This window comes from Zootoca vivipara, chromosome 13 (genome assembly GCF_965207765.1).
Source record: "Zootoca vivipara chromosome 13, rZooViv2.hap1.1, whole genome shotgun sequence".
Lineage (NCBI taxonomy): Eukaryota > Metazoa > Chordata > Lepidosauria > Squamata > Lacertidae > Zootoca > Zootoca vivipara.
Window position 1 is genome coordinate 51,847,135 of NC_142596.1, and position 14,082 is coordinate 51,861,216.

The 14,082-nt window shown below is 48.7% G+C and overlaps 1 protein-coding gene across 4 annotated transcripts in view; it reads left to right on the forward strand.

The window, feature by feature from the left end:
* Positions 1–14,082, forward strand: part of SDK1 (sidekick cell adhesion molecule 1) — a 574,710-nt gene that overhangs the window by 538,666 nt on the left and 21,962 nt on the right. For all 4 annotated transcript variants that reach the window (XM_035130977.3, XM_035130978.3, XM_035130979.3 and 1 more), the window contains 4 exons: positions 489–626; positions 3,857–4,018; positions 5,330–5,455; positions 13,594–13,758. In XM_035130977.3, coding sequence (XP_034986868.2) covers positions 489–626; positions 3,857–4,018; positions 5,330–5,455; positions 13,594–13,758 — 591 coding nt within the window. The remainder of the gene's footprint in view (positions 1–488; positions 627–3,856; positions 4,019–5,329; positions 5,456–13,593; positions 13,759–14,082) is intronic.

Genomic DNA, 14,082 nt, shown 5'->3' on the forward strand with positions numbered 1-14,082 from the left:
TTCAGGAGAGCTGTTGGTTCCCTGCCACTGTTCTGAGGCCTCCAAATACAGAAAGGGAGCAAGGTTTTTAGACTTTTTGATGTCAAGCACTGAGCAGTTGCCTGGCAAGTGAGATTAATGGGATTTTTTTTTAAAAAGGGGTAGTACTTTAGGATCTGCTAACCAAAATTACTGCTGCAAAAGGCACTGAAGCAGACTAGACTAGGAAGAGGATTCTGCCGTAGGCCACATTCCCATCTGACATGCCACAGACATGGGCTATGTATGCACTTCCACTGCTGGTTTAGTTCGTTTCCATCTTCTATCTATTCTGTCATTTCTTAAGAAATTATTCCACACACACCCAAACCAGCTTCAATCCAAACTGAGAAACAGAATGACCAGTAATGTGTGCACAGCCATAGATTATGAGCAATGCCACAGGCTGGAAGGAGAGCTGTGATCTTCCTGCCGCTAAGTGTTTCTGCTGATGTTCATCCCTCTTTCAGCTCCAAGCGTCCCCAGCTTCCTGGCTTTCTCAGAAATCACTTGCTCTACCCTCAACGTGTCCTGGGGGGAACCAGCTGCAGCCAATGGCCTTCTGCAGGGTTACCGGGTGATCTATGAGCCTTTGGCCCCAGTGCAAGGTAAGAGTGCCCAGGAGAGATCAGAGAGAAGCACATTGCAGTTGTGTGTCTGGTCTCCCAATATCTAGTATATGTCCACCCATCCCTTTGTACATCTCCATTAACTGGTTTGCCATGACCTCATGGATGGAGAAACATGCATTCAAAAGAGTTGATCCAGCTTTAATTTTTCATTGGATCTCTCTCTGTATCTCTCTGTATCCCCCCCCCAATTTCCAGAGTCCCCCAAAGAAATGGGGGGCCACCATGAGTTCTTTTTTGTTGAGGCTTTTTCTGCTCAGGTGACTTTCACTTGCAGTCCCTGTTGATGGATTCTTGAATGTTTATGGGATGTTGCTTTTAACCTGAGTCCTAGATGACAACAAAGAGCCCTGCATCTGTTTCTCACAGCTTGCTCTAAAACAGCTTGAAATGTGCATTATTTGGGGGTGGGGGGCAAGGTCTTCATCTCCAGATTTCTCTGATCAGTTAAATAACACCCCCTTCAGAGACATTGGGTGATGTGCAGTGTGATTTTCCTCTCTTGGGCATTTGAACAATAATATGTCTCTGAATTAAAATATTAATTAGAAAGAAAATTTGAACTAGACTTGTTTCTTTTCTTTCTTTCTCTAGATTTAGCCAATAAAAGCTGAGATAAATATCTTTAATATAACTTAGTAATAAACTAAAGAGATGGATGATAGCACGGCAGATGTAATGCGCTCTGAAAAGTTTGATCCAACCAGCTTCTGTCGGATTTTAAATTGCGTTGTCCAAGGAGTTTGACACTCTTTGGGAAACTTTGAATATAACACAGCAGTCAAAAAGGCAAATGTAATATGAAAAAAAGCATTTTTCAAGAGTTAAAAAATATTTCTTTTTAAAGAAACTACTATTATGCCACTCCATGGTTTTCCCCAGAGCTGATGGTGATGAAACAATCGCTGAGATGGCTAGAGTGCCTATGGAGGAAAACTCATTCAGAATTGGACTGAACACGGGTTAGAGCTCGACGTCGAGCCTACCAAGTGGCAATAGCAATGGTGAAGAGGACCTTATTTGTAGCCTCTATTGCATCTGCAGAAAACAAATGTAGCCTATAGACCTTAAGCTCTCAGGCTTAAAATCTAAAACACTAGACACATTTCAGAAGGAGAAAAGATGCTTAGACTGTGTGCACACAACAGTTTAGAATGGATTGAGTGCTTCCTCCTTGAGCACATTTTTCGTGTCACCCACATGGCATTGTCCTCATCCAAGTGGCAACCTGCTCTTTCCACCCATTTATTTCAGATTTTCGCGATCCATGGATAATGCAAGTTGCCCAAGTGTGGACATACTGAAGCACATTGTGGGGGCAGTTTGATTTGGTTTTTTTTTACATGAGTGGTGATGTTTTGCTGGGTGCTGGAACTGAGGGAGGGTGGGGAAGTGCTCACAGAGGAGAGGGGACAGCAGCACACAGTGGGACTTCATCCCACCGTTCCCCACCCACTAGAGTGGACGGGACACACATAGACTACATTCACACGGCAGTTTATTTCATTTCTCCAATGTTTCCCTGTTAATTTCTACATTGCCTTTGGGCTTCTGCACGACATAAAAGCCACTTTTGGAAAACTATTGGAAAATAGCACATGGAAAATAGCACAGCGGGTGGCGCTGTGGTCTAAACCACAGAGCCTAGGGCTTGCCAATCAGAAGGTCCGCAGTTCGAATCCCCGCAACGGAGTGAGCTCCCATTGCTCAGTCCCAGCTCCTGCCAACCTAGCAGTTCGAAAGCACATCAAAGTGCAAGTAGATAAATAGGTACCGCTCTGGCGGGAAGGTAAACGGTGTTTCCGTGCACTGCTCTGGTTCGCCAGAAGCAGCTTAGCCATGCTGGCCACATGACCCAGAAGCTGTACGCTGGCTCCCTCGGCCAATAAAGCGAGATGAGTGCTGCAACCCCAGAGTCGTCCGCGACTGGACCTAATGGTCAGGGGTCCCTTTACCTTTACAGCTCATTTCCATGTTTTTTTGTTTTTTTTAAATCCTTTTACAGCCACCTTATCCCAGAAAACCACAGAATTAAAGTGATGAAATCTGGGTTGGTATTCACAAGGGACACACAATAATACAGTAGTTCAGCCATCAAAGACCAAGGGAAAAAGGTGGCCATCTAAAGCTATCAAGAGATGGGGACCTGACTCTTCCTTATAGGGAGGGAGTTCCACAGCTTTGGAAGTCATTGCAGAGAAGGCTGTATTCAAGTCATCACCCCCACACCTTCAATAGCACCCTAAGAAGAACTCTCCTGCAGCAGGTCATAACAGCCTGACTGGCACATAGGGGAGGAGGTGCTCCTGCAGGTATTTGGGGCCCAAGTCATTTAGGGCTCCAAACACCAAGGTGAACACATTGAACTGGGCTCCATGCTCATCCAAGCAAAGAGGCAGCCAGAACAGGCTCCATGCTCATCCTAACAGATGCTCCAGCCAGGCCCCAAGGCTGCAAACAGTCTTGTGTTTTCGTGTTATCTCTTTATACCCATTCCCCACTGAAAGGCCTGACTCCAACACAGCACCTACCTGTGGGAAATGTTAACACAACTACGCCAGCGGGTTATGCATCTGAATTATTCTCAGGCAAATTCAAACAAAGATCCTTTTTTTTGGGGGGGGGGAACTTACCCAGGCTCCATTCACCTTCCTTTTCCACTGGGGTGTGTGTGTTAAATTGAACATGAATAAATTAATCCAATCTGAAAGGTCAGGAGATTTTCACTCCTGTTGCTTTGCTGTCCATGGATAAAGCATTGGTCAACAGAGGTTTGGCCTGGTGAATTTATTTTCCCCAGGAGTGATTTGAAAGAATGATTGGCCCAGAGGCCCCGGGTGAAGACAAGCTGGGTTGAATGAGCTACTGCTTACAACCCCCTAAACTCACCTCTTTCCTCCATCCTAATGTAATTAGTGAGGTAGTCTCCAGCCTCTTGGTAATTTCCCAATTGCGCTGTAAGATTCCCCCCCTCCCCTTCTTGGTGCCCACTTATCAAGCTTAAAGTCTAATTACACTTATCTGTGCTGAAAATTGGCCATTATCGCTCCTTAAATTCCCACTAATTGTAAGAAATACTTCCTTAGCAAATGGCTAGATAATTTTCACTGGTAATCTAGACAGGATAAGCTCCACTGCTCCACTGCCTTCCTCCTTTCTTGTTAATACGTTTAACACTCTTGTCTTATTTTTTATTCCCTCCGTTCCAGGGGTGAGCAAAGTGGTGACCGTGGGTATCAATGGGAATTGGCAGCGGTGGCTGAAAGTCAGAGACCTGACCAAGGGCATGACCTACTTGTTCCGAGTACAAGCCAAGACCATCACCTATGGGCCAGAGCTGCAAGCCAACATCACAGCTGGGCCAGCAGAGGGTAAGTGAGACACGAGGAACATGCCAAGGGAGGGGAAGACCAAGCAGAGCCCGTTGCATTAACGCAGCACCCAGCAGCAAGGAAGGTGTTCAAAAGGCATTTTCAAGCCAGGGGAAAGTTATGTGGCAAGGCAGGGTTTATTCTCCTCCTTCACAGGCAGTGACAATGTCCAGATCATGGGCGTATACCAGCTCCCCCCCCCCAAGAAGCAAAATAAAATTACCGTATTTTACAGACCATAACCTGCACTTTTTCCCTCCAAAAACTGAAGGGGAAAAGTCACAGCGGGTTATGGAAATCGGGCTGTTTTCACCCCCTCCGCGGCTGCAGCCAGCAACAGGAACGTGGGAGGGGGAAGGAGCAGCCTGAGCTGCAGGGGGGGGGGCGGACGGGAGTTCCTTCCTTCCTTCCTTCCTTCCTTCCTTCCTTCCTTCCTTCCTTCCTTCCTTCCTTCCTTCCTTCCTTCCTTCCTTCCTTCCTTCCTTCCTTCCCTCCTTCCCTCTCTCTCTCTCCCACCCACCCCTCCTTCCCTCCCTCCCTTCCTTCTTTCTCTTCCCTCCCTCCCTCCTTCCTTCCCTCTCTCTTCCCCTCTCTTGCCCACCCTAGTTTTGATCCTGGGTACGCCTCTGGTCCAGATGTCTCTATATAAGAAGCCTCAGCCCACAGACTGGTTGGGGGGGGAGAGAGACCCTACTGCACGGGTCATTTCCCCCAAACCACGCCCAACTGAAAATCGGCTTGTGTTACTCGTCCTCACTCTACTGTGGCTTTTGGATTCTCCCCCCCCCCCCAAAAAAAAACCTGAATTCCACAACCTGTATAAATTAGGCAAATTTGCATATTTTGCACTAATACTGGGTTATTCTTATTTTTATTATTTTTTGCATATTCTGGCACTGCTACTCACAAAGATGGCAGACCTAAGTAGGGCTCTGAATCCCTGCCAATGAAAATTGGGGGGAAATTAATAAATAAATTCTCCAGCTTTCTGGCTCTTGGCTCCTCAACAGTTATCCTGCGCATAATTTCAATCAAATCTTTGTACAGTAGCTGTAAAGGCTACCGACCGTGAACACAGGGTTGTCCTGTCTGCTCATGGCATGACCCAGCCTGGGTGGTGCAGAGCCTGTTAATGGGAAAGTCGAGAACAGTGTAGCTGCACCAGGTAACTCTCTTCTCGAAAGAGGCATCTGTTTGCCAGAGGCTTCCTGATTTTTCATCTCTCCAAAGTGACTGGACCACATGGTACAAATGGCTGTTCCTTTCACCCTGCCTCATGCTTGGCTCTTTCCATTTCACCCCTACCTATAGGCTCTCCGGGTTCCCCTCAGCACGTGCTGGTTTCCAAAACAGCCTCTGGACTCACTTTGTACTGGACTGAGGGAGTTCCAGGAAGCCGACCCACGACTGGCTACATCATAGAAACCAGACCGTCAGGTAGGCCACAGAAATGGAGAAAGAGAGCATGCAGATCATCTGATCCCTAAAAAACATGGTCTGGGGTGGGGTGGGGTGGGGGCACAGAAGATGGGAGGGGGAAAGTTGGGGAGGGGGGGTCATATCTTTTCACATTTTGACAAGCTCCAAAACATTGATATCTGGATGATTCCTCCTTTCACACTTGACCCCACACGTCCTCTGGGATGAGATTTAGGGCTTACCCACCCTGCTTCTTGTGCCACTGCTTTCCCTCAGAGAAAGCCGCTCTTTAGTCTTCATTCGGAACAACCGGAAATTCAGGTTTTCTCCAGATTGATGTCTGCTCCTATTAGCACCAAAGAGTGAGTTTCCCCGGGAAAAGGAGCAGGGCAAGGGGGAAACCCCTCAGCCCCGTGCTTTTTGGCACATGACAATTGGCAGGGTGGGCAAGCCCTCACTTTGGCTTGCCTCCTGCTAGGAGGACGGCACCTTAGCTGCGACCATTTGGAATAGCTTCTCTCCTGGCTTGGAGCCACGATTCCTTCCTGCTCAGGGCAGATTCTCATGAGTTGCCAGCCCTGACTTGCAGGTCTTTAGGTGACATAACCCAGGAAGAAGGAAGCTCCTGGATGAAAGGTTTCTCATTGGCTACCAGCCTTGGTGACTCTGCTCTGCCTCCACAATGGGAGGCAGCAATGCTTCTGAATGCCAGTCGCTAGAAACCACAGGAGGGGAGAGGGCTTTTGTGCTCAGGTCCTGCTTGTGGGTTTCCCATTGAGGCATCTGGTTGGCCACTGTGAGAACAGGATGCTGGACTAGATGGGCCATTGGCGGATCATTTCAACAAGGTTTGCAAAGGAGCAGGTTCTGCTGGACCAGAGCCCATGGGTGCATGAGGCGAGGTGAGGCAGTTGCCTCAGGCAGCAGATCTGGCCTCCTCTGCTGCCTCTTCTGCGCTTACCTGCCCTCCTTGCTGCCCCCCCCCCACTTCTCCATGCACAGCTATGGATGGTGGTGGACGGAAATGGAGGAGCAGGAAGAGGAATTTTCTGTTCATCCCAAAGCGACAACATGTCATGGGCTGGGCCTCCCATCATCTGCAAAGTCTTGGCAGCTTCCTCTGGCCCTCCTGGGTCATATCCATTGTTCAACGCTGTATCCATTCTCTGTGCCAGACCTGCTGGTATGTAGTGCATCAGCTCACTTGGAGACAGTTGAGAGAGTCTTTCCAGCGAGGTTCTCAGCTACATTAGCACAGCTTTGTGCAGCCTGGAGCCACTCCACTGCATCTGCAAACAGATGGGGCGGGGTGTGCATAGAGAGAGAGAGAGAGAGAGAAAGCCCCTCACTGGGCCTAACAACTGAGTCTCTTAATTCTGCCCCAGATTATTTTAATCCCGTTCATGGTGCCATAATAAACGAACGAGGCTGTTTGTGTGCTGGGATTCCTATTCTTCCTTTCGGGCGGAATCTGCAGAGAGCGTGAAATGCGATCCAGGCAGAGGGGAGGATAATAATTGGATCTCTGGCTTATTTCACACACACGCTTCGGCTTCATTAAAACGTTCTGCATCTCGCTCAGTTTTGCCCCTCCTGCGCTTTTGTGTAGAGTTTTTTTCTCTCTCTCTCTCTGAGTTCAGAGCTCAGCCGGGGAGAAGAGGCGACGGTTCCCCTCCCTGAGTCATTGCTCTACAACTAACGCTGGAGATTCTGTTGCACCTTTGCTGCATCTTTGCTCCTGGACAGTGACGTGTTGCCCTGAGCGGGAGGCAAATAAATGGTTGACCCAGACCAGCTCTCTTCATGTATAAAACCCCAGGAGGGGGAAGGACCTCTGTGTTTGTGCAACCACAATCAAGGCGTTTTAATAGGCAAATGAAAAGTGTGAGCACTTTGTCAATATTTAAACAAGTTACCATTACCTTAGGGTTCGCATCTCAGCTGTCATCTATTATAGGCCTCATTACCCTATACATTAAATGTTGCATCCTCTCTTTTTTTCCCCTCCTCCCAACTGCTGCTGTATCTCTCAGCCAGGGAATTGAAAATGCACAGTGAAATCCATTGTGGGTGTTACCTCCAGTTGCTTCCACCTGACAGGCATTCAGTGCATTTCTCACTATCAAAGGGGTCCTTTGCCATACTATCTTTTTAATAAAAAAAGCCCTCGAGCTATGCCTATTTGTTTGTTTGAGCTCACCCAACTCCAGAGAGTCTGGCTGGGCAAGCATATTTTAAAAGACCAAAAGCAGACAGATGAAGGTGCTTTAACAAAACCTCAAACTGAGGTCTGATGCCTCCACCAGAAATTTTTCCTGCTACTGATCACCAGCCAGCCAAGTAAGAAAACCTTACAGTTAAGATCAGCAACTGGGGCAGAAGGGGCAGTACAGAAGGGCAGAGCCAAATGCAGCTCCCTGAGAAGTACCAGCTGCTCCTGCACCACATTGCTGGACCTGCTCAAACAGCTAGAAGGTGCAGGATCAGAACAGCAAGCAATTCTTTACTGCCAATATCCAGCGGTGAAAGGTGCCAGTCTCTGGCTGCCAACCCGGAAGTAAGGGAATATCAGAGGATCATAGAACTGTAGAGTTGAAAGGGACTCAAACCCCTGCAATGCAGGGTATTGCTGGTTGTGACAACAGGACCAAGAGGTATCGATCCCTTGTGGAGGTGGCTAAGGAACCCAGCCAGCAGCCTTCCATTACACCCAACGGGTTGAGGACCATGACCTGTTCTGGCTTTTAAAAAATGCCCTGGCTTTGGTGAGGCTCCAGTGAAGTAGCAACCAAGAGTGCCTCTTGGCACAATCCCCCTATTTCATTGCTTCCACTTACTCCATCTTGAATGTGGATGCAAACCAGCAAGAGCCAGTCAAATGCAAAGTCTCTGCCTCATCCCTGTGCCACAACGACCGCCCCCCACCTTCCCTGCCTTGTCCCACCCTCTGGCAGCACATCAACAGTTTGCCAGCCTTCGCTTGGCATCTGGTCTGTGCCACAAACCCAGCCTTATCCTCCTTAAAAACAAATTAACCCCGGTTCTTGTTGGGGCCTTCTGGGGCAGCAGGGGGAGCAACATTTACAGCACAGTGTCTCTGACCCCAAAAAGCAGGGCAGGGAAATCGCTGGTGGTGTGTGTACAAGGGAGGGCTCTCCAGCCACCCCCATCTCCTGCTCCGGCGTGGCAGGCATCTGTTAGTGGCCTGCATGCCATCAGGTCTAGGAGCCTCTGTGGGTTGACTGACAGTTTGCTTCAGCCCAGAGCACCTGACTAATTGTCCGTGAAATCGTGCTCTTGTGTTGGGGCCTCGTCTGTTCTAACACCTGCAGCTCGCGCAGTGCCTGCTGCTCACCCCCTCCGAAGGATTAAAGAAGCACACAGTGCAGGGGTGCTTCTGAGCCATTGGAAAAAGAGTCTGAGAACTACAGAAGAGGGATCAGGCCGGTGGTCCAACTAATCCAGCACCCTCTTTTCGCCATGGCCAAGCAGATGCCTCAGTGTGAAACCCACAAACACTCTCTTCCTTCCTATGGTTTCCAGCAACTGGTACAGTGGTACCTTGACTTACGAAGGCGGTCCGTTCTGTGGCGCTCTTCGTAAGTCAAATCCTTCGGTTGTCGAAGTGTCCGTTTTGCGCATGCACGAAGCACGATTTTGTGCTTCTGCGCATGCACCGCCCCCGCCGCGCTGCTTCTGCACAGGCGCAGATTGCGCGTGCGGCGAAAAGACTTCCGGGTTTGCTGACTTCAGAAGTCAAAACCTTTGGAAGTCAAGGCATTCGGATGTCGAGGTACCACTGTATTCAGAAGCATCGCTGCCATGGAAGCAGAACATATCCATCCTGGCCGATAGCCAGGGGTAGCCTTCTTCCACCCCCAGGAATTTGTCTAATCCTCTTTTAAAGGCATCCAAGCTGGTGGCCATCCTGGGGGGCATGAGTTCTGTCGTCTGTATCCGCATTGCGTGAAAAAGTCACTTTTTTATTCTTCCTGAATCTTCCAAACTCCAGCATCCCTGAATGCCCACAAGTTCTACTGTTAGGGAGGAAAATGCTTCTCCATCCACCCTTCCATGTTGTGCGTCATTTTATAAACTTCTATCATGGAAACTGTAGAGTTGGAAGGGGCCATGAGGCTCATCTAGTCCGACCCCCTGCAATGCAGGAATCTTTTGTCCAACGTGGGGCTCAAACCCATGACCCTGAGATTAAGAGGCTCACGCTCTGCCAATGGAGCTATCCCATACAGGGGACGTTGGCTGGGAATCGAACCTGGGTCAACTGCTTGGAAGGCACCTATGCTCACCACTATGCCACCAACGCTTGTGTCGCTTCTTGCTCACTTTTCTATAAATGAAAAAGTCCCAAATGCTGGAAGCTTTCCTCAGACGGGAGTTGCTTCATCCCCTTGACCCCTTGGTTGCCCTTTTCTGAATTTTTTTCCCAGCTCTATTTTGTCCTTTCTGTAGTGAGGGCAGGTAGGAGTCATTATCACCTTCTCTGGCAATGCCTGCACCTGCTCCAGAATCTGGTAGGAGGTTCAAAGTGTTTTAATAATAATAATAATAATTTATTATTTATACCCCGCCCATCTGGCCGGGTTCCCCCAGCCACTCTGGGCGGCTTCCAACAAAACAGAAATTCTAAAATACAGAAATCCATCAAACATTAAAATACAGAAATCCATCAAACATTAAAAGCTTCCCTAAACAGGGCTGCCTTGAGATGCCTTCTAAAGGTCTGGTAATTGTTGTTCTCTTTGACCTCTAGTGGGAGGGCATTCCACAGGGTGGGTGCCACTACCGAGAAGGCCCTCTGCCTGGTTCCCTGTAACTTGGCTTCTCGTAGTGAGGGAACCGCCAGAAGGCCCTCGGAGCTGGACCTCAGTGTCCGGGCAGAACGATGGGGGTGGAGACGCTCCTTCAGGTATACTGGACCGAGGCCATTTAGGGCTTTAAAGGTCAACACCAACACTTTGAATTGTGCTCGGAAACATACTGGGAGCCAATGTAGGTCTTTCAGGACCGGTGTTATGTGGTCTCGGCGGCCGCAAGATGTGCCTTCCCTCTGATCACTGCCCCCACCCCTTTGTAGGCAACTTGGATGGGGTTAGGAGGCAGCGAGGGATTCACAAGGACAGGATTCTTTCTACCCTGCCCCCACCAGGAAGAGATTCCCCTTTTAGGGTCTTTACATTTCCCCCCTTCTTTTGCAAAAATGTGTGTACAGCCTAAGCAAAGTTAGGGAAAGGACGGGTGTTTCAAAAAGTCCATGGCAAGGTCTCCTCTCATTGCATCTCACAGTACATTACCCAAGAACTGGGGTGGAGCAGCTGGGCTGGGGACTCTGTGTGAGAGGCATAGGAAGCGTCCTTTCTCCCTGCTTAATCATAAACAGCCCTTTATCAGGTTTTTGCATTCCAGGGTTCCCCTATCAAGTTTTGGGAAAGGGGGTGCATTGCTTGCAGGCCACAAGGGATCTCTCTGGAATGCAAATTGCAGCCCAACCTCCAGATCCTATTAACCAAATGGCCCTTTTCCCCCAAATGCATTGTTTTCTGACACTTTTAAGCAAACATTTTGAAGCTTGTTGCAGTGGCTTTTGCTTACAGAAAGCCTTATTGCATTGTGATTAGAGTGTTCCCCTTTAGCCTCAAAAGAAAAGCTGGTGTTTGGGGCATCCATCTGTCTCGAGAGGCAATGGAGTGAAGTCAAACTGCTGCATTAGCAGAACCGAAGTGACCTCACCGTGGTGCAAGCCTGGGCAGTATCTCCATACTGGGCTGCCAGACAACAAGACCCCAGACTGCCCCGCTCTCGGCCTCTCTGATGTGGTCCAAAGGAAAGCAGAGCAACATGCTTGGCACCAGTTTGGCAGCCAGAGCCCAATAACATCTGGAGGGCCTAAGGTTGAAGAAGGCTGAGTAGCTGGGCTAGGAGAGACCCCTCCCCGAGACTTTGGGAAGCAGCTCCCATTCAGATTAGACAACACAGTGGGCTAGAGATGGGCCTGCCAGTATAAGGCAGGCTGGTGATTCAAAGGAGGAAGAGCTGCTATTCTGTATAAAAAGGAGACGGCCCAAAGCACATCCTTGGCATCTCCAGCTGAAGGGAAGCACCATTGTCTGAGGCCCAGGCTACTGAGCTAGAAGGAAGCATCATATGATTGGGGAAGGGCCATAGCTCAGTGGTAGAGCTTGTAGGAGGTCCCCTCTTCAATCCCCAGTAACTCCAGGTAGGGCTTGGAGAGACGTCCTGTCTCAAACCATAGTGGGGATGCTGCCAGTCAGTGAAGACAATGCTGAGCCAGATGGACCAATGGACTGACTCAGCATGAGGCTTCCTGTGGGTATATAGGCTGCCTAAGACAGAACCAAACTCTTACAAGTAGGGAAACCTCAGCAGGATGACACTCTAAATGCTTGTGCACACGACTCATTTAAGTGGTTTTGAGAGAAACCTGCAAGAATAGCAGCTCCAGCTCAAGAGAAAGGCCAGCTGGCAAGCAGAAGTGGTAGATCTTCTCCAGGCAATTGAATTCTACACACACACACACACACACACACACACACACACACACACACACACCTCCATTATGGACCAAGTGGCTGTTGTAATACCCAGGTAACCATGGCAGAAAGCCCTAGTTTAGCAAAAGCAGGTATTCCCAGTCACTTCACTAATGGGATCCACCAATGGGATCTTGTCTTTATAGAGGGAAGCCACCACCCAGACAGCCCTCAAATTGAAATTCTCAGTATTTACTAACACAGACAGCCCTTTCTATTACACGGATGTTGTGCTGAATGAAATGAAGCTTTTATTTGTTTTTATGTACTGCAAGCTACCTTCTCTGTTGCTGTGCATCTGCCCTCTGACATTAAATAAAAGTCTAGGCTTTCCTTATTACACTGTATAATTATTGTTGTTGTTGTTTTTTGTTTTTGTTTTAAAGGCAATGTCTTATTTCCCCCTGTCTTGCACACAGTTCCTTTATGGACAAAAATCCCACTGTTTAGGCTCTTAGAAACCAGTTTTGTGGGCATTGAATGCCTCTTTTGTATAGTAATTGAAGCAGGTTTGGGAAAGGGCAGCCCAATTGATCAAGGGGACAAAGCAACTCCTCTATGAGGAAAGGTTGCAGCCTTTGAAACTTTTTAGTTGAGAGAAAAGGCAAGTGAGGAGTGATGGGATAGAAGCTTATAAAATTATGCAGGACATGGAGAAAGTGGTAGAGAAAAGTTATTCTCCCTCATAACACTAAAACTTGTGGGCATCCGGTGAAGATTCAAGACAGCAAAAAGAAGGTCCTCCTTCATGCGGCACATAGTTAAACTATGGAACTCTCTGCCACAGGAGGCAGCATTGGCCATCAAAATGGATGGCTTGAAAAGAGGATTGGACAGATTCATGGAGGAGGAGGGGGCTATCAAAGGCTAGTAGGGGTTATGGCTGTGCTTTGCCTCCATAGGCAGTATTGCTTGTGGAATACCAATGACTGGAAGCCATGTGGGAAGTGCTCCTGTGCTTGGATCCTGCTTGTGGGTTTTCCACAGGCGCATGGTTGGCCACTGTGAGAACAGGATGCTGGACTAGATGGGCCATTGAGCTGATCGAACAGGTTCTTCTTCTGTTCTTAGGTTATCTTGAAGCAAGAATTCCATAAACTAGTTATGCTTTCGTCCCATGAAGCTGAATGTTGGAAGTTTCGGGACAGATTTAAAAGGCCTTGTTCACAAAGCACATAGTTGAACTGTAGACCCCACAGGAGGCAGTGATGGCCACCCACTTGGATTAGGCAAATTCATGGAGGAGAGGGCTATTGATGGCTACTAGCTTTCCCCCATCTCCTCCAACCTGACCCTTCTAGCTGGAGGTGCCTAGGAATGAACCTGGAGTCTTGCCAAATGCAAAGGATGGGCTCCACATCATGTGCTGTGTTCTCTCATCACTTAGGAAGACCTGACGCTGGCATATTTCAGTGTGGAGTTGGAAGGCCAGTTGCGCGACTGCACACAATGGGATTTCCTAACCTTGCACATAGGTTATCTTCATGAACTCTGAGAGTGGAGTTCATCGGTGCTCAGCACTCATGCCATGTTTCTGTGAAAGGTCCAGGAATGCTCACCAAACCCCTTTCCTTGCTTCTTTTCTAGACGAAGGGTTGTGGGACCTGTTTGTGAAGGACATTCCCCGCGGCGCTACGTCTTACACAGTCGGCCTGGACAAGCTGAAGCAGGGGGTGAGCTATGAATTCCGGGTGGTGGCTGTGAACGAGTTTGGATATGGAGAACCCAGCGCTCCTTCCACTGCAGTATCAGGTGGGTGAACTGTGCCAGTGCCTCACTGGGGACTGGGGCAAAGACTGGTTGTTGTGGGTGGTCAACAACTAGTGACTCCTCCCATTGTAGGATTTGGTCATGGAATCACAGAACTGCTGAGCTAGCAGGAACCCAAAGGGTCTTATAGTCCAGCCCCCTGCAATGCACTAGTCCACTAGTGACTGTTTGGATTGGAGCACAGCTGGGGTCTTTTTTTAATCTGGAAAGGGGCTCATAAAGGCAGCAGCATAAACTTGCACTCTCACATGTAAACATGCAGCCGTGCCCATTCTGTGTGGCTCTATTTCATGAGCCGACATCCAG